Genomic DNA, 19,261 nt, shown 5'->3' on the forward strand with positions numbered 1-19,261 from the left:
GGTGTTGTTGGAGAAGTATGGGAGAGGCCTTTGCCCTGCAGTGGGTGTAACCAGGCTGATAATGATGATGATGATGAACGTAACGCGCGGTTTGCGTCGTTAATTATATGTTCAATGTGAAGGTTCCAGGTTAAGTTAGTGGTAGTGTGAATGCCAAGGTATTTGTACGAGGTGACTGATTCTAATTGAATGTTGTTAAGGTAAAAAGGAGATATCGAGGTCTTAAAGTGGGAAATATGCACTATTTTACATTTGCTAGTGTTAAGTTCCATTAACCACGTTTTGGACCAGGTAGCAACAGCATCTAGATCGGACTGTAAGTGGGTAGTGTCATTAACAGTTCTTATTTCACGAAAAATAGCACAGTCGTCAACAAATAAAAATGTTAGATTTTAAGAGAGGCACCAAGTCATTGATATAGATAAGAAACAAAAGCGGTCAAGAACCGATCTCTACGGAACGCCTGAAGAAACGTGGCTAAAAGCAGAGCAGCACTGATTCGCAACAACAAACTGTGAATGATGTGTAAGAAAAAATTCAATCCATTTTAACAAACTAGTGTCTAAATTTAGTTGATTTAGTTTATGAAGCAGTAATCTACGTGAGACCTTGTCAAACGCTTTCGAAAAATCTAAGAATAAGCAAACGGCATGAGATGATCGATCTAAGGTTTGGTGCAACGTGTGCGTAAAACATATAAGTTGCGTTTCACATGAATATGTTTTGCGAAAGCCGTGTTGAGCCGCGCTAAAAAATGAGTTTGATTCCAGAAAGTTAACCAAGTTATTGTAGATTACATGTTCTAGTATTTTGCAACAGCTACTGGTGAGAGAAATAGTGCGATAATTACAAGGAAAATTACAAGGAATACTTGGATAGTATAGGCTATGCATTTATAGTGTAGCATAGAGGAGGAATGCTACAGTGGACCACCCTCTCCAGTGCTTTGCTTTGGGAACGCCGCTCGTGCTGAGAGTCCGTGCCCTGCTCTGATGGTCAGCCCAAAGTGCTGGAGAAAGCGGCCCACTATAGCATTCTTCTTCGCTGCAATAGTCAATTTAGCCCATGCGAAATGTTGTTGCAGTTGGCCTTTTAATGAAAGAGTCAGACAGTTGATCCTAAGGTAACGCATTCTATGAACATTCATGACTGATTAGAGACACGCAAGTAACTGTTGTTGATTTGTGCAGAGCGAAGAATTCTCGCAGATTTCACTCAGAAAACCAAAATTGAATTGCCAAAGAGAGCAACTGTCGTGCCCTTAGCAGACACACATGGTTGACGTGACTGTTTACGTTCTATTGTCGGGCAAGCTTGAAGTGCACAACCTTATAAAGCCACAGTCTTGCTATAAACTGCATGCTCGCCTGGCCTTTTTTTTTGTCATTGCAGCGATAACAGGCATTTCATAATTTATGAATTGAACAACAAGGCAAGAATATGGCCACCTTTGCAAGCAATTTACAAGGCCTTCTAAAGTTCCTGTACCCGTAATATGCAGAGTTCTGTAGCTATGACTGCTATGAAGGCTGATGGGTGTTTAATCGTGAGGTGGTTGCATGCTGTAATTCCTTCAAGAAGGCTCCATCTATGAGCCTTATTATGCGATGAACGCTGCTCCAATCAGGATTCAACATCATAGAGCCAAAGGACAAAAATCTGTGTAGCTAAGAAAAGCATATGTGTTTCGAATATTGTTGACGTGGTGGAGTCGTGCATTGCTTGGTTAGAGGACTGTGCCAAGTGAATGTGTGTATTACACCAAACTGTTAACCTCTAGTTGGCCGGAATTTTTTGTGTCCGCGTCCATTAGCAAAAATGTGTACTGATCCCTGCGGCAGTGCAGGGCCAGGAGCTCGTACCCCCGTAAGGCGGAGGCTTCAAGCAATCAGCAAAGTGAAGTGAACAGTGCATACATTCTTTGGAATCACGCTCTAAGGACTGTGTGGTGGAGACGGCAACTGCAATGCCAAGAGATGGCGCTACTGGGCTCAGAGACATCACCGACACGTGGCAGTGGTGCAGCTGAGGGCAGAGAATAAAGGGTGTTGCCGCAGACGTCGTGTGCACAATTCCTCTCTGACAAGTGGGGGCTCATCCATGATCAAAATGGATAGCATAAGTGTTCCGGAGGAAGTTGTGCAATACCTGGTTAACCAGACAGAAGGGTGGCCCATCCAGCCTGAACAGGTCGCATCCCTGCTGCAGCAACGATTGCCGACGATTACAGTGCCTACTGCGCCGGTAGGCTTAAGGGTGCTGGTGTCTGCTCTGGCTTCCATGACATACGTCACAACAGAGCCGTCAAAGTTTTTGGGTTTCAATGACCTACAGTCGCCGGAGGTGTTCCCCGAACATTTAGAGAACTTTTGCCTTGTGTCAAGAATTGACTCTGCCAAAAGGCTCAATAACGTGGTGCCAGCTGCCTTGGAGTGCAGTGCTAAGCTGTGGTGGCGCTTTGTTTGCATTTCCACTATGTGGGAAGAATTCATGCAAGCATTCTTCGTGGAGTTTGCTTCAATCGATCCGAAATTCCGCCTGAAGGAAGAGCTCCAACAATGCTCCCAGCACCCAGAGGAGAACCTGGAGGAGTTCATCTACGTGACATCAGCGTGCTATGACCGCATCAGTGAAACCATACCAAAAGAAGAAAAGGTGCAGTGGGTTCTTCGCCTAATGCACCCGCAGTTACAAGACCTCGTGGGAGGGCCAACATTTAAAACCTTGAAGGAGCTTGCGATGGAGGCAGATGGCTTGAGGAAAAGAGCTTGGAGGCAATGGCAGTACAAACCGCTGCCACCACTGACAAATCAGGTTGCAAGGGATCTGGCATTCCAACCACACAGGGCAGCCGCTAACATTTCTGGACTGCGGCCCATGCTGACAGCTGCCATTGTGGGCACTACTACGTCTACCCCAATATCTTTAGCGCACCATTGTCCACTACACCCGGCAGCGGTCCAACCGTCCTATGTCCATAATCACATTCATGCAGCCTCCACTGTCCCTATGGAGCCACTCATAACAGAGAAGTATGCACGCTTCGCCTGGCCATGGCCTGGTCCCAATCTGCTACCTCACTTCGATGCAAGATCCACTGGGTGGCAGGGTCCCGTTGACAGCATTTCCCATGTGTGTGCAATGTCTGTAAAGACATCGTACTTGGGAAGGACTTCGTTAGAGTGACTGGAATATCATTCTATATTGTACTTGGAGATTAAGCAATTGGGACTGAACCACAGTGCACGGTATGCTTCGTCAGACGAGAGCAGCAGGCTGAAAGGGAGCTGGACACTGAAGAATCCTACGACCTGCAAGCAATCTTTGCTGGGCAACCTGAGTCTATGGTACACTCTGAAGTCCCAACCGCCAATGACCCTGCTCACTTTTCTGCTCAGGTGAATGTAGACTTGTGTCTTGCGCAAGTGCTTGAAATCTTCAGCCGGCATATTATTTCAACTATCCCAGGTGCACAACATTTTATGAACATCGAATTGACACTGGGGAAAACCTACTTCTACTTTGCAAGCTTCACCCTGTCAATGCAAAATACAGGCCATTATGGATAACTGCATCCGTGACCTCCTAGAACAAGAACTCATACACCCATGCACCAGTCAGTGGACTAGCGCTCCCATTTGGTTCTAAAAAAAGTCTGGTGGCATCCGCCTCGCCATTGATTATCGCCCATTGAACAACCAAACAAGGGTGCCTGCTTACCAATGCCCAGGACCAACTGGCTCTTGACTCAGCTGGGTCAAGCACAATGGTTTTGAAGTTGTGATCTTTCACAAGTCTTTTTCCAAACCCCAGTGTCTGAACAGGATGTCCCCAAGACCGCATTTATCTGCCACCAGGTTTTATCGAATCTACTAGGCACAACGCATTTATCAAATCGACTAGGATGCCCATTAGAGTGGCAGGCAGACCAACAACCTTCCAAACATTGATTTACCGAGTTTTGGAGGGTATAAATCATAAATTTGCACTGGCAATTCTCGACGACATCCTGGTTTATTCAGACACCCTGGCCAACCACATGGACAAAATTTGATGTGTACTAGAATGGAGTAGAGCAGCAGGCCTTGCCATTAACCCAGACGGGATCCAACTCTGTCGTCATACATTCAAGTTCCTTGGACATATAATTTCGCCTGGGCAGTGCAGACCTGATGAAGGCAAAGTGCTTGCTGTGTTGCACTATCCTCGACCAGCAACGGTCAAACAACTGTAAGCCTTTTTTGGCCTGGTGGGGTATTATAGGGGCTTTATACCTCGATTTTCTCTCACAGCCCACCCCCACACCAGTCTCTAGAAGAAAGATTCACCCTCGTGGTAGACCAACCAGCAAGATGGCGCATTCCAGAGACTGAAGCAATCCCTGGCCCATGATGCCGTGGCAAGCCTCCCTGACCTCATCCGGCCCTTGTGGTGGAGACAGATGCCAGTGGTATCGGATTAGCAGCTGTGCTACTCCAGGCAAGCCCTGAGGAACTGAGTCCTGTGTCATATATAAGCAGAGTCTCACCGAAGCAGAAAAGCAGTACATTGCTCAGCAATGGGAGTGTCTGTCAGTGGACTGGGCAGTCGGTAAATTCAGGCCTTACCTTGAATTTAAGGAATTCGGAATCCATTGTGATCACTCTTCTTTGTCGTGGATGTTTCATATAGATCAAGCCTCACCAAGAGTCAAACGGCTTGTCCTTAGGCTGCAAAGTCCTAACTGCAAGATCAAACCCAGACCTGCCAACATTCCAGCAGATGCCCTCAGCAGTGCTCCCTTGAATTGCCCAGACAAACCAAGCCAAACTCTCCCCAAAATGCTGTCCCCATCCAAGAGCCTGAGCAACACGTTATGTTAGAGACATCTGCCCCTCTGGCTATGACAGACGATGTCACTCCCCTGAACTATATGGAACGTCTAGTTGAGAAGCAAGGTTGTGATGCACTGTTTGCCAAGTCGAAAAGCATTGTGCAAGGTACAACACTCTTAGGGAACCACTTACAATCACATCTAATTAAGGACTTGGCTGCTTCAACAAAACTGGAGTCTCGTGGGTTGCTTATTCAGCACAGAAGAAACCAAAAGGTGCCTTGGCTACAAGCACGCTTGCGGTCTCTGGTGCTGAAAATGGCACATAACCACCCCACTAGTGCACATGTAGTTTCTTCAAGATGTTGCAGCGTGTTTCTTCTTGCTTCGGTATGTGAGCAGACTGATCTATATATGTCAGATGCTGCAGTGTTGCAAAGCAAATCGCGAAAAGCCAGCAGGCCTTATGAGCAGCCAGTGGGCCACTGCACCGATGGAAGAATTTAGTGTAGATGTCATTTGACCATTACCACTCACACCAGAGCACCACCAGTACCTGCTGATGGTGGTTGACATGTTCACGAAGTTCATTGAATTGTCTCCTCTAAGAGCTGCGACCAGCTAAGCATCGTTGACTGTATGCTGCAAGTTTTCTGTCGGCATGGTGTACCAGTAGCAATTTACGACAACGGCTGTCCATTGGCCCATTCAGGCCCTTTGGTGGAAGGGCCTCCTGAAGCATTGGGCCTAAAATACTGCCATACCGTGCCATACTGCCCCTCTGGACAAATGGTAGAATGTCTTAACAGTACAGTTAAGGAATGCCTCCGGGCCTACTGCACAAACCACAGGGAGTGGTACTCTCACATCCCCAAAATTGCCTTTGCGCTTTGCACCGCAGAGTGTCATGACAGGGTATACACCTGCCTTCCTGTGTTATGGTCGAGAGCTGTGCACTCCATGGGAGTTACCTGGCACCAAGGACAATGTTGAACCACCTGCCACGGTCTAGCATGCCTTTTTCAAAGAAGTTCATCCGTGCCTTACCTAGGCCTTTGAATTTTACTCACAGGCAACAAACTGCATCTAAGGTGAAACAAAACACATATTACGACTGTCACAGGTGGCCAGTTGCCCTGAAATCAGGCAACCATGTTCTCCTGGACAGACATACTTTAAGCAATGCACCAATGTCGAAACTAGCCCCAAGACGTTCAGGTCCTTACAGGGTTACGGAGAATGTTGGTGCTAATGACTTTCTGCTGACAGATCCAACAACTGGGCGCTGTCACTGGAAAGCCATGCGGACCAGCTGACAGCATATTATGAACCTTGACTGGACATGCCCACGACAGGTTCACATTCTAAGTGGGGGGGAAGACGTGAAAGGACTGTGTGTTGGAGAGGGCAACCACAAGGCCGAGAGATGGCGCTACTGGGAGCAGAGACATCATCACTAACACCCCTGGGGCAGCGGTGAAGGTAGAGAATAAAGAGTGTTGTCCGAGGCATTGTGTGTGCGCTTCCTCCCTGACAATGCATGCGACGTACAGAACAGCATATGTTTCAATAAAGAACAAGCACGAAACCATCATAATTGATGGTTTCGTAATTGATGATGATGATGATGTAATTGATGATGAGGCACTCCTGATAAAAATGCAAAGCACATAGCACTCCCCGCATATGTTTCCCGGTAAAGATTGTTGTTGCGCAAGCTGCTGTTGGCGTGGCAGCTTGTGACGTGGGGAGTGACGTCCCTGGCCTTTCATATATAAAAGAACCAGCCTAGCAACTGATTTTAATGTTGTCGCAGCACCGCTATGGGCGGCGGTGGCATGCTGTCAAAATTACCATTATTATCATTACTCTAAATAACCATTATTACCATTACTCTGAAGCAATAAAGCATTGCATACCCCCTCCTCCCAGCAGTTGTAGTGGGGGTTATGAACAGCTTCGCTGGACATCCACTTTCACAGGGCTGGGATGGCGAGTAAATTTTTTTTCAACACGATAGCGTTAAGGGCCTCGTGTCACATAAAATCCCGACGTCGGCACCTGGCATCCAGCGTCGGACGTTGCTTCAGCAAAAAGAATTTCGAACCATGCATACCCAACTGTGCAAGCCCTCTTGTGTGGCACAAGAAAATTACTGAACTAATTGAATTTCGTAAGGCAAAATACGTAGAAAAATCATAAAGTATGACTTACACACAACCTACAGACATGATAGCATCAGTTTGTAATTTAGGAGTGGTGCGGCCCCCTCGATTCCACACCATCAAAAAAAAAAAAAGAAAAAACCACGAAGCTCGTCCTCGTGCATAGCATGAACCGCCAGAGTTTCCCAGTGAACATTATTGTTACATAAGCTGCAGTTGCTGGGAAGCGTGAGAAGCACTCGGGGATCTTTGAATGCTATTGCATTGCGCTCTTACAGGCAAAGCTTAAGCATCTTCCAAATTTTTTTTCCAGCGAATGTCGGCAATCAATTTGTCACCGGAGTAGCAGTGCTGTCTACAGGACCCCATCAGTGTGGGCTGTGCAGCTGCAAGGTAGACTGTGCAATGAGAAATGACCAACTTCTGCAGTGACTGCGGGCTGACTTCAGCCTGTGAGTTCAGAGGACAACAGAGCATTACTGAACTTCCTCCATGAAACATAGTTACACCCATTTTGATAACATTCTTGTTTTAATACTACTGTGCCTTAAATAGACACGAAAGAGAAATGCCAAATCAGTTTACTATACTGATAAAGTATTTTTCAGAACTTCTCATTGTTGATTTGTTTAGTAGAAAATAAAATGAAGGTCAAACCTCAATTTTCTTGTTTCACATCAATATGTCAGTGCCGGTACATCTGTGTGACGTCACGGTTTTTAAAGCATTTTTATTATTTGGGTTACGTCTCAGTACGAGTTCTCGAAACTCACGAAGTTCAATCTTTGGCTACGTTGCAGTGTAGTCCATGTTTATCAGAAAAAAAAAGTAGTAACTTAGCCCAAGCATATGTCAAAATCCTATGGTCTCGTCTAGGGGACGCACCTCAATGGGGCAAACCAAAATTTTGAAAAAAACTAAATTCAAACAGGAAAGCAATTGCGTTCGGTGTCCCGATGCTACGCGCATGCATCGGCGAATTTTTGCGCGTTGCATATTTCCGTTTGCTGCTGCTAGATGGCAAGTGCTGCGTGGTGACCTCTGATGCATTGGTACATCCAAGATTCTGGGGTGTGCACACGTTTCCGACTGCGCCAGTACCATTTGGCCAAAAGATTCAGTCCCGTGTAAAGGCCGCACCTTGTAAAAAAGTGTGTTTATTACACAAGTCTATATAAAGAAAGAAAAAAGCCTGCATGCACTTTTTTGAGGAACTATCCTTGCCAGCACAGAGGATGTCATGTGTCTAATGTCATCTCCACTAGTGTGTCATTATCATATTGTTAGAAAAGTCAACAAAATTGAACTGTTACTGACTTAAAGTTATTCGTTGCTGGTTCTTTTGTTTAGTCATGGAAATTTCCCTACAGAAGTAGTGGAAAACCTGTCGGGTAATTTTTGCAATGTATTTCACTAGACACCCTGTCAAGGATGCTTAGAATTTGTTTTATTGGAACACATTTTCCCAATATGGTCACTAATGGCACACCTACTATCGGTGGCTGCGGCGGCCACATTTTGGTGGTGGTGAAATGCAAAAACGCCCGTGTCCTACGTATTGGGGCAGCGTTAAAGATTCCCTGGTGGTAAAAATTAATCTGGCGTCCCCCCATTATGGCATGCCTTATAATCAGATTGTGGTTTTGGCATGTAAAACGCCAGAAATTATTATTATACCTACTATTGGCACATATCTGCTCAAACTTCAATGCTGAAGTCATGAGAGGCAGGTCTCCAGGCTGCTTGGTTCAGTTTCAGTTTGGAGGCCCAATGTCTCATTTAAAATGAGAAATGTGAAAGTAGATTTACATTTTTTTAACTTCTCTCTTGAAATTTTAATTGATTTCTTCAATTCAAGAATGCAGTGAGCGCATAATTGAGGGTCTGCGCGCTATCGGCAGTGCAGTGCACAATGTACAATACAAAGTTCTTGTTGTACAAACAGTATTTGTAATGAAGAATACTTGGTGTGTAAGTTTACAGCACCAATTTATCAGTAGTTCCAACCAACAGTAGTGGCAACAAAGTTATACGCAACGAGGTACAATGAGCATAAATCACTTTTGAGACATACAAGAGGAGAGAAAGAAAGAAAGAGAACAGTTTGCAAATGTAATTCCTATGCAGGTAGTGCCTGAAAATGATAACAGTGCCAGAAGTGATAACTGCATGCCGATACCAAAAACAATTCAGTAGTGTGATGGAATCGAGGAATGCAGTGTGGTGTCTTCTTCTTCGTTGTTTTCTTTTAACATTTGACAAGATGAATTGCACTATCTTACATGTGAGAAGAGTTGCAGAGAAATTTAATACACCCACTTTTCTAAGTTGATGGAAACATTCTGAGAACACCTAAGCACTTCTTATGACTTGTGAATGCGAAAGCAGTAATGTTGAATGCCGCTGAGCAGTTCTTCAAGTTTGAGCTCCTTGCGGGCAAGCGAGCATGTTGAGGTGGTTGGCGAGTTTTGATTTGGCCTTACTGAGGTGCAGTTAGAATGTGCAGCTAACAGAGGCTTCTGAGAGTGAAGGTGACATGGTGTCGAGGCAATGCTCTTTCCGCTCACGCCATAGTGCGGCAGGAGGTGTACCCTTTCACACACTCTGCTCTGCCTAGGCCTGGGCCAGCGTCATGAGAGTGTGTGAGGTGCACCCGTGACGTGGCGTCGCAGCCAATGGGAAGTTTCACTGCTACAGACACCGTCGGCTTTTTTGCTCAATGGGCTATTTGATGCTTTCACATCAAAATTGTCAAAGTTGCACGTTAACATGTTGGGTGCTGGTTGTCTGCCTCAACATAAAGTGAATGGTCTCATTCCAGGAAGGGCTGTACTTTGGCTGCCTGCCACTGGTGTCTTTACCACCGGGTAAGCGCCCGGATTTGCTTTCACTGTGAGTACACATCTGCCAAGTTTTCACCACGTCTTGGCTGATATTCAGCGTAAGCAGATGATCATGAAAAGGAAACACCCAGTATGGCTGCTTCACTTCATAACTTCCATGAAAGCATAGCATTTTTCATGAACTGTTTATGCCACCACATTACCACCAACCCCTCACATAATGTCCTAGTGGAGCCCTTGAGGTAAAACAAACAAACAAAGAAAGAAACAAACAAACAAGCAAAATTAATACACGAGTGCTAATTTACAGCCAGTTATTTGTGGAAATGGCTGCTATGCTAGATGCTAAATAGGCTCAATTTACTGCATAACTGATATCATTTGAATGCTGCAACACAGCATTTAGCCTACATTGTTGGAATAATTTTTCTGATCTACCATTTGCAGTTACTGTCATAGCAGAAGATTTATTTAGTTCTTATTTTCTCTGATTTTCACGTTTCCCGCATGATTACATTAACAGATTATCTGTATTCAGTTTTTTTTTGTTATGACATATATATAAATCTCGATATAACGAAGTTGGTAAAATTGGCAATTTACTTTGTTAAATCGAAATTTCGTTCTATTTAAATTTGGCCTTTTATGCAAATAAGTGCAGTCGCCGGTCCATTTTTCTTACACGGTAAGAGGCCGCAGAATTTTCCAAATTATTGAGTAATTGAAAAATGCAAGTTTGAATGAGAAAATAATTCATTTAGATAAATTTGGTAGTCGATGATAAATGATACGGTTTCATGCCACGTATGCCGACGATATCTTCTCGGTGGTACGAATTAAACGAAGCCAGCCATGCTTTTGCGCGGGCACCCCGTTTTTGCGGCTGATAGCGTTGCTCGCACTAGGACAGCGTTATCAGGAAAAGTGCTGGCAGTGGGAAGCATACGCTTCGGCTGCCTGTCGCTCCAACGGGTCACCGAAACTTGAGATTACACAACCTTCAATACTAAATGCGTGGTAAGATAGCTTATATGGAGCCACGCCATCTCGGCACACCTACTCTTTGCAGCAAATGCAGCAGCTTACCTCTAAAGCACGGTGCACAGCTGCGTATGCGCTCACCCGGTCTTACAGCCATGTGCAGCCACGACCAAAGTGCACGCCAGAAATCGAGACACGCACGAACTTACCCCCCCCCCCTCTGCCCCCCTCGCCTCCTCGCACGCGCTTTGCTTTACCTTGAGCTCGCTTCCCTCCCTCTTTTCCCCTTAGCTCGCACTCCTGAACCCAAGGTATTTGTTGTCTCACCCTCGCACACTTTCACTCGTACTTAAAGCATACGGTGTGTGGGGGGGGGGGGGCAATAGGGTTTTATCACACTTGGAACATGATGCGGCTCCATTTCAGTGGTCGCTCTTGTTGCGCCACGTGCAGTTGGAGAGGTGTGTTTGCAAGCAGCCATTTGTAATTCAATCATTTGACCATCTGTATTGTCTCGGCATTCCTTTACGGTGGCAGTGAAATTTCGTTATATTGAAATCACATACAAACATGCTTCGTTATACTGAGGTTCTAACTACATTGTGTTCTATAGACAAGAGGTTATAAAAAGGTAAATACTTCGGTATATCGAGAATTTGGTTATATTGAAGTTTGTTGTATAGAGGTTTAACTGTATATGCATTTTATATGTTATTCTCGGAGTGAGGTGTCCCACTTTCTGTTAAGGTAACACTTTAAAACAGCTTGTTTTTGTCGCATGTCAATTATTGTTTCTTGGTATAGGAAAGCACGACAAACAATATTAATAAGATATACAAATTTCAAAAGAAAGCGATTAGGTATATAGCTAATATTGACTACTATGTACACCCCTGTGAATTGTTTAGATGATTTCACATCGTCCTAATTCACGAACTTTATGAGTACTAGTACCTGGCATTAAGACATAAGCAATCACTGTTCACGCCTTCTTGGATATCTTTTGGCATTTAAACATGTTATTCCAAACCCCACTCGTTACCAACAACATTGGCTCATTCCATCCTGCAGAACACTTTTTGGGTGGCCAATGCTATGGTTCACTGTTCCTGTGTTATTAAATAAATTACTCCAGAAAAAGATAACAATTGAACAATGTGGTCCATGTGAGATTAGGAAAGCACTTTTATTGTGAAAAGAGATGCAATGTTGATTTTGTCCTTAAGGCAACTTTTTATGTACAGTGCTCACGAAATGAAACGCATCAATTTAAGGCTAACTAGGGCATATACTTTCATTTCCACAGGCAGCAGTTCGTGTCACATCAACACAATTTTGGCGTGTACACTTAGATTGGAGTCCGTGTCGCCTTTGGTGTCCAGATTCTTAGTGATGGGCCATAGCACTCTCGAGTACTTTGCACATATCCAGGATTCTACTAAATGCTCCTTGTCGCATTTCATTCCGTAAGCACTGTACATTGTGGTTTGTGTATATAGCACTTGTGTTCATGTATATTGTGATTTGTACTGTGTAAAACGATTTTCATGCTTTGTTGTACACTTGTTCAAAATGTTTCTGTGTAACATTATTATTTTACTGAATTATCTTAATGTCTATTATGTTCATCGAACTTGCTCTTATGTCCTTGTTTTCTATGTATGAGAGACACTTGCATTTTCCTCAAGTGACAAACTTCACTTTTCTCCCGAGCCTACCCTCATCCTTGAGATGAAAATAAATTTGAATTAATATTCAGACTGTGTATAATATGTTCCATTAAGAAAAACGTATATCTTGGGTCCGTGCGACTTGGGTGCACTGCACTGTCTGGCCTGGTGGAGTCTTGTTGTCATGACCCCCTGCGGTAATGAGCTTGGGTGAAATGTAGGTTAATAAATGAATTAATAAATAACAAATCAGATTATTGCAGTTACACTGAGGCTTCATCATCATGGGCCTCAACCTGGTGAGCAGCGCGTACGATTGCACGAGAGATTTACAAATGGGAAATATGCACACTGACTATCAGCTCATTCTTATTGAGAGAGGAACAGCACTGATGACAATCTTACGGACATGAAATCGCTACACTGTGCGAGTCTTTTGCTTTTGTGTAATCTTGTTGACTGTCTCTTGTAGATACTGCAGCAGAACCACATTGATAGGCTTTTTATCGGACCAAGAGGCAATAATATGTAATCTGTCAAAATGTGACATCTGCTAAACCTTGTGGCAGCACTACAGATGAGGCAAGAAGCGCCTCTCACATAACACTTTACTTGAACTTGAATAGAAAGTCAACAGACGATTGAAAAACCACTAAATTGGGACAATTGACAAAAGCTATTGAAAACTTCCGAATTTATCTTTTGAGCAGGGACAGGGCTGCAGATGCCACACCGGTGGTGCGCTGCCGCAGTCTTAACATCTGGGAGGGCAAGTCTAACAGATAAACATGGCCATATGGGAGCTGAACAGGACTGGCATTTCATAGCGTAAAGAGCGAGGAAAACGTTACAAACAGTAATGTATCGACAAGGTTCTACTGTATTCTTCTCCAAACAAAAATCAAATGACAGGTCTCTCCTGTTCGTGCTTCACTTATCCTTGCTTGCACTCACATACAAAATATAGCAAGCCCACCCTTGGACGCTCACGTAATGAAGTGCGTCCATTACGACAATGAGGCTTAGCTGCTGTGTCTTATGACCTTTGTAGCACTGATGGAGCACTCTGAGGCAAGCAGCCAAAGATACAATTTGTGCTGAATCACCTCAGACACAAAAAATATCAGTGTACTCATGGTACTTCTGTCTTCGCAGCCCTGGGGTGACCACTGCCCTGCTGGCGGTCGAGGCAGTCATCGAAGTCCTGGGAAGCAGCATTGCCTCACTGAATGCGGTGTGTGTTGCTTTCTCTGCAGAGCATGCTCACACTTTTTTTCCGCAAACAATTGATGCAAAGTTAGGGAGTGTGATAATTATGTGGCAAGAATTTTCTGGTTGACATTTTTTAGGTGCTAAATAGAAAAATAGCTGTAAATCCAAGCTCTCACACCAGCCACTGTAAACTCGAACAAAAAATTACTGCAACACAGCACTTTCCTTTGTAATAAGAGCACAGGCTCTACACAAGCAGGAATAGCAAACACTTTTTATTTGTTGACGCTAGCTCAACCTAGAGTCACTAAATGAATAAAGCGACTCTGGCCGGACATATTCAGAGTTGGTCTCTATATCAATGTGGGAACAAGCAGGCAGCTTGCTGCCTGTGTAACAGTTTTCCAGGGTACGATGATTACTTCAGGAAAAAAAAATATAATTTTTAATGGCCATTGTAGGGTGTGTAAACATTAGGTGTGTAAACATGGTGCACTGTTTGTATTAGTTAAACCTAAACATAACGATATCAGTAAAATCGGCACTTTGCTTTGTTATATTGAAATTCAACCTTTTATGGAAATAAGTACAGATGGTGATGGATTTTTTCTTATACAGAAGGGACTGCAAAATTTTCTGAATTATTGGGCCATCGGAAAAAGCAAATATGAATGATGAGAAACAAATAGTGTCAAAATCCATCTCACGAGGGCTGTCATCTGTAATGTGTTAGCATTGAATCACTGTAGCGACACTATGTACAGTGCCACCATTGAAATGAGGTAGTATGTGAGGTGTGCACTGCAGAGGAACTCCTCTTTCGCACTTCCCTGAGAACACTCGGAGCCATCTAGCACCACCACAGCTGTGAATCCTGCATGCGGCCTCCAAAATGCATAGCGTGCCGTTGCGTGCCAACGCTGAGAAACAAGTCATGCGGCAGCTGGACTCCTCTCTCGTGCTTCTTGCTGGACACTGTGCCACATAGTGGCACTGCCAATAAGTCCGCGCATGGCTTCCGAGATGAGAAGCATGGCACGCCGGTGCCTGTGAAGGCTAAGAATTGTTTGCTCATTTGCCACACACTCAGTGGCACAAACTCAGTGATTCAAGCTGGCCAGGTATTTATTGAAGAGCAGCACATACCCAGTGAATTTATGGCACAGCTTGCTAAAGCGCTGGCTTGAAAGGTGTTCATTGAAAAGTGGCACATGCCCAGTATATTTGTGGCGCAGCCTGCTAATGCGTCATGCTGCTGTCCTTGAGGAACCCTTGCGACATGATTTTGATTCTGCTTAGCATTGGAGAGGGTTAAGGGATCTTTTTCGTCATTGCAGAGCGGCATATTCCCAGTGACACATACCTAGCTACCCTATTTGGCGTCAAAGACATGCATTGAAGAGCGGCACACACTTTCTGGAACATACCCAGTGACCCAAGTTGGCATCAAAGAGGTTCATTGAAGAACCAGTACCAACTGAGTGGCGCATATACCCAGTGCTTCAAGCCGGTGTCAAAGGGTTCGAGCAGCGGTGCCGACCAGTCCCGCATCTACAGTGACTCATATAGGCATGAAAGAGGTTCATTGAAGAGTCGCATGTATGTACACGTTGGCATATACTCGGCGACCCAAGTTGGTCTGATGGTTTGTTTCAAACCCTGTTACCTCAGCACAGCAGCCTGATCTGCTACCCAGTGACCAAGGTAGCACGAAAATGGTTAGATACAAAATGAAAGCATATATACAAACACAGATAGATAGCCCCTGAAAAGTGCGTGAAGTACCCAAAGAATGTCAATGCATTAAAAGGTCATTTTGTAGAATTTTGGAGTCGGCAACAAAAAGTACAGTGTCATGTTGGGTAAACAATATCTTCACATCGGTGGTACAAAGCAAAGCCACCCATGCTTTCACATCCACTTTGCCCCCCGTGGCTGATAGTGCCGCTCGCAGTGTGGCGATGCTATCCTCGAAAGTGCCAGCAACGGGGAGCGAATGCTTCATCTGTGTTTTGCTTTGACACCTCTCCGAAATTTTAGATTATGCAACCTCCTGTACTAAACGTGTGAGAAGACAGCGCACATGTTGCTACACCATCTTGGCAAGCCCACTCTTTACATATGTAAGAGATTACCTCTAAAAAAGGGCACGTGGGCTGCGTATGTGCTAGCTGTGCTGACAGCCATGTGAAGCCATGGCCCTGCTGAAGAAGCAGACGTGTGGCAACTTGTTCCCTCTTCCTTAATTCCCCCTTTTCCATTGCTCATGCAAGAAGACAGTGCTCGTCAAGCCATCATTCTTCTTGGCTCACTCTCACATGGTTTCTTTCGCACCACAAGCATACATTATGCGGGGCATGATGGGATCTCATCACACGTGGACTTTATCGAAGCATGAACTTGCCGCAGGTTCCCACCTGTGACAAGTTGTTTTTTTATCCACTTTAATTTCCATTAATTTATAATTTCCTTATTTCATTTATTAAGCACAAGTAATTTCCCCTATGTTGCCTTTGGTGTCAGTGTTTGTTGGCTTCTTATGATATGACTAAAGTCCAAGTATGACAAGATCCTATTGCGCCCCATGCACTGTGTGCTTTAGATGCGAGTGAAAGTGTGCGAGGGTGAGACAAGAAAGATGGTGGCTTCACGAGTGCTGCCTTCTCGTGCGAGTAAAGGGAAAGATGGGGACCGGAGCGAGCTCACAGTAACGCATTAAAGCACACGCGAGGAGGCAGGGGGGAGGGCGGAGTGTGGGGTAAGTTATCACGTGTCTCGGCTGTGGCTGCACACAGCTGTAAGTGCAGCTGAGCACATACGTAACTGTGCACCCTGTTTAGAGGTAATCTGCCGCATGTGCAAAGAGTTGGCGTGCTGAGAGGGGGCGGCACCATGTAAGCTGTTTTACCATGTGTTTAGTATTGGATGTTGGAGTTTGTGTAATCTCGAGTTTTGGTGACCTGTTAGAGCGAGAAGTAGACGAAGCATTCACCCCCGCTGCCGGCGCTTTTCCTGATAGCATCACTGTGCGAGCGATGCTATCAGCCACAGGGGCAGAGTGCACGTGAAAGCATGGCTCGCTTCGCTTAATTGGTATCGCCGAGAAGATATCGTCGACGTATGTGGCATGAAACCTTATAATTCGTCGGAGACTCCGAAATTTATCAAATGAATTGTTTTGTCATTCAAATTTGCTTTTTTCGATTGCCCAACAATTCATAAAATTGGCCTCTTTCCTAATAAGAAAAATTTATCGGTGACTACTTATTTGTCTAAAATGTCAAATTTCAATAGAATAAAATTTTGACATAACGGAGCAAATTGCCCATTGTACTGACTTCGTTATATCGAGGTTTAGCTGTATTGAAATGTACAAACACACTTTGTAATATTGAGGTTCTAAGCACATAGTGTTCTATCAAAAGTTACAAAAGCTAAATACATTGTTATATAGAGTATTTTGTTATATTGAGGTTTAACTGTAGTAAGTCACATAACAATCTTTACCGTAAATTATAAAGCAAGGAGCTAAGCAGTATTTCTGGGCATTGTCACAGGCTAGTGATGGGGCACAGGTAGAAACACTAAGTAAAAGGATGTACAGGTTCAATAGGGCTGTTTATTGGGTGAAGCTTGCTTAGGAAGTGAGACAACACTTAGGTAACGATAATGGGAACATAGTAGGTGATCTTTGAATGGAATTACATTGCTTGGATCAATGCACTATTTATGCATGCATGACTACATACCCGAGCAGGTGGCAGTGCTTGCATCAGTTCAAGAATGTGCCACTAAATTTTCCACATGCATATGATCTGATTTCGAGGGGTCTATCTCGCTACCAGTGTGATGACAAACATCCTGATATGTTCTGGTATAACAGGCACATATTGTGTAAGAGTGATGACATAACAGTGATGCTTTGGTGAAAGTGATACTAGCGTAAAGTAAAATATTGCATGCATGGAAATAGCCTAGAACCATGATGATATTGCTGCACTTGTGTGGTATTTGCTTGTTTGAATGAGGCGCGTGGGTGCCATCACTCGAGAAAAGAGGAGGAAGAACAAACTGGGCTCGTGCTGTGAATCTAACTGGTCAGCGCTGCAACCGCTGTTGTAAACACAACCTATAAATAGTTGCTCGTCTTACTGACTCGTCCTTCGCGTGCCATTGTGGTGGAGGTGGAACGTTTCCCGTCCTCGCCACTGTGCTCCGAAGTGGCTGCACCATCATCTTCTCAGCCATGGCTTCCGATGGAACCGCCCCGTTGCCACCTGCACCTGCGGCGCCTACCACAATGTACGTTACGGTTCCTAGTCTCCGTGATCCTGGGACATTCTCTGCCCAAAATGACGTTGACGTCAACTATTGGCGTGTTAGCCAAAGCCACCACTGGGACCCTACCATCATGCTTGCCAATGTGATCTTTTATCTCGACGGGACACCGCGTGTCTGGTTTCGCACCCATGAGGATGAGCTCTCTAGCTGGGACATTTTCAAAGAGTGGCTGCGCGACCTATTTGGCAACTCGTCAGGTCGCCAACAAGCTGTGCGAAAAGGAGCTTGCCACCCGTGTCCAGTCGTCGACCGAATCGTATGTCTCCTACATACCGCAAGTGCTTGTGCTTTGCCGGAAAGTCGACGAGCACATGACCGAGGTTGACATGGGGGGGCCATATCCTAAAAGGCATTGTAGACGACGCCTTCAATTTGCTCGTCTATACAACGTTTCTACTGTTGACGCCATCATCAAAGAACGCCACCGCTTCGAGGTAGCCAAAAGCTGCTGCGTCATCCCACAGTTTTTCCGGCTCCCAAACACCCCTGCCACGTCCTCTTGCTCCGCTCTTACCGCCATACGACCATTTCAAGAGAACGTCACCCGTATCGTTCGGTATGAGATTGAAGCGGCGAGTCCGGCCCCCCTTCATACACGACCCCCTGACCAAGCGGCCCCCACTATTTCCGTTATTCAAGCCGTTGTGCGGCAAGAAATTGCAAACCTTGGCATCCCTACTGCCTGCTCTGTCTCCCGACCTGATTCGCCACCCATTTCCATATCCACAGCATGTAATGACCAGTACTTCGCTCCCAAACCACGCAATCCTGCTGAATGGCGAACCCCAGACAAACCGATCTGTTCCGCTGTCACCACATTGGTCATGTATCCCGCCAGTGCCGCACCACCTGAATGCCGCCATACTGGAACTCATTCCCTGCTCCTCGCCCATACGCCGATGCTCGCCGTTATTCACCTCGTCGCCTGTACCCTACTTCAGGATGCCCCTGACAGCTGCTCCTCCGTGTCATCGCTGTCACCTCAACGCCGTCGCTCCCCGTCGCCCCAGCCTCGCTGCTTTTCCTCGCCAAACCGACGGACGGAACACTATGCCATGCAGCTCATGGAGGTAGTGCTGTGTCACATTCGTCCTGTCCAAATCCTCTGTTGGCGCTCTTCACCAATACGAACCTAATTGAAGTAGACGTAGATGGTTTTCTGTTGACGGCATTAATTGATACTGGAGCCCAAGTGTTCATAATGAGCACTAACCTACGTTGTCGCCTCAAAAAAGT

General features: G+C 45.1%; 1 protein-coding gene across 2 annotated transcripts in view; it reads left to right on the forward strand.

Moving 5' to 3' along the window:
* The window catches only part of LOC126535529 (AP-5 complex subunit mu-1-like), a 196,152-nt gene that overhangs the window by 49,512 nt on the left and 127,379 nt on the right, over nt 1-19,261 (forward strand). For both annotated transcript variants that reach the window (XM_050182341.3, XM_055073185.2), the window contains exons 4-5: nt 9,800-9,870; nt 13,628-13,706. In XM_050182341.3, the coding sequence (XP_050038298.1) occupies nt 9,800-9,870; nt 13,628-13,706 (150 nt within the window). The remainder of the gene's footprint in view (nt 1-9,799; nt 9,871-13,627; nt 13,707-19,261) is intronic.

This window comes from Dermacentor andersoni, chromosome 7, assembly GCF_023375885.2.
Source record: "Dermacentor andersoni chromosome 7, qqDerAnde1_hic_scaffold, whole genome shotgun sequence".
Taxonomy (NCBI): Eukaryota; Metazoa; Arthropoda; class Arachnida; order Ixodida; family Ixodidae; genus Dermacentor; species Dermacentor andersoni.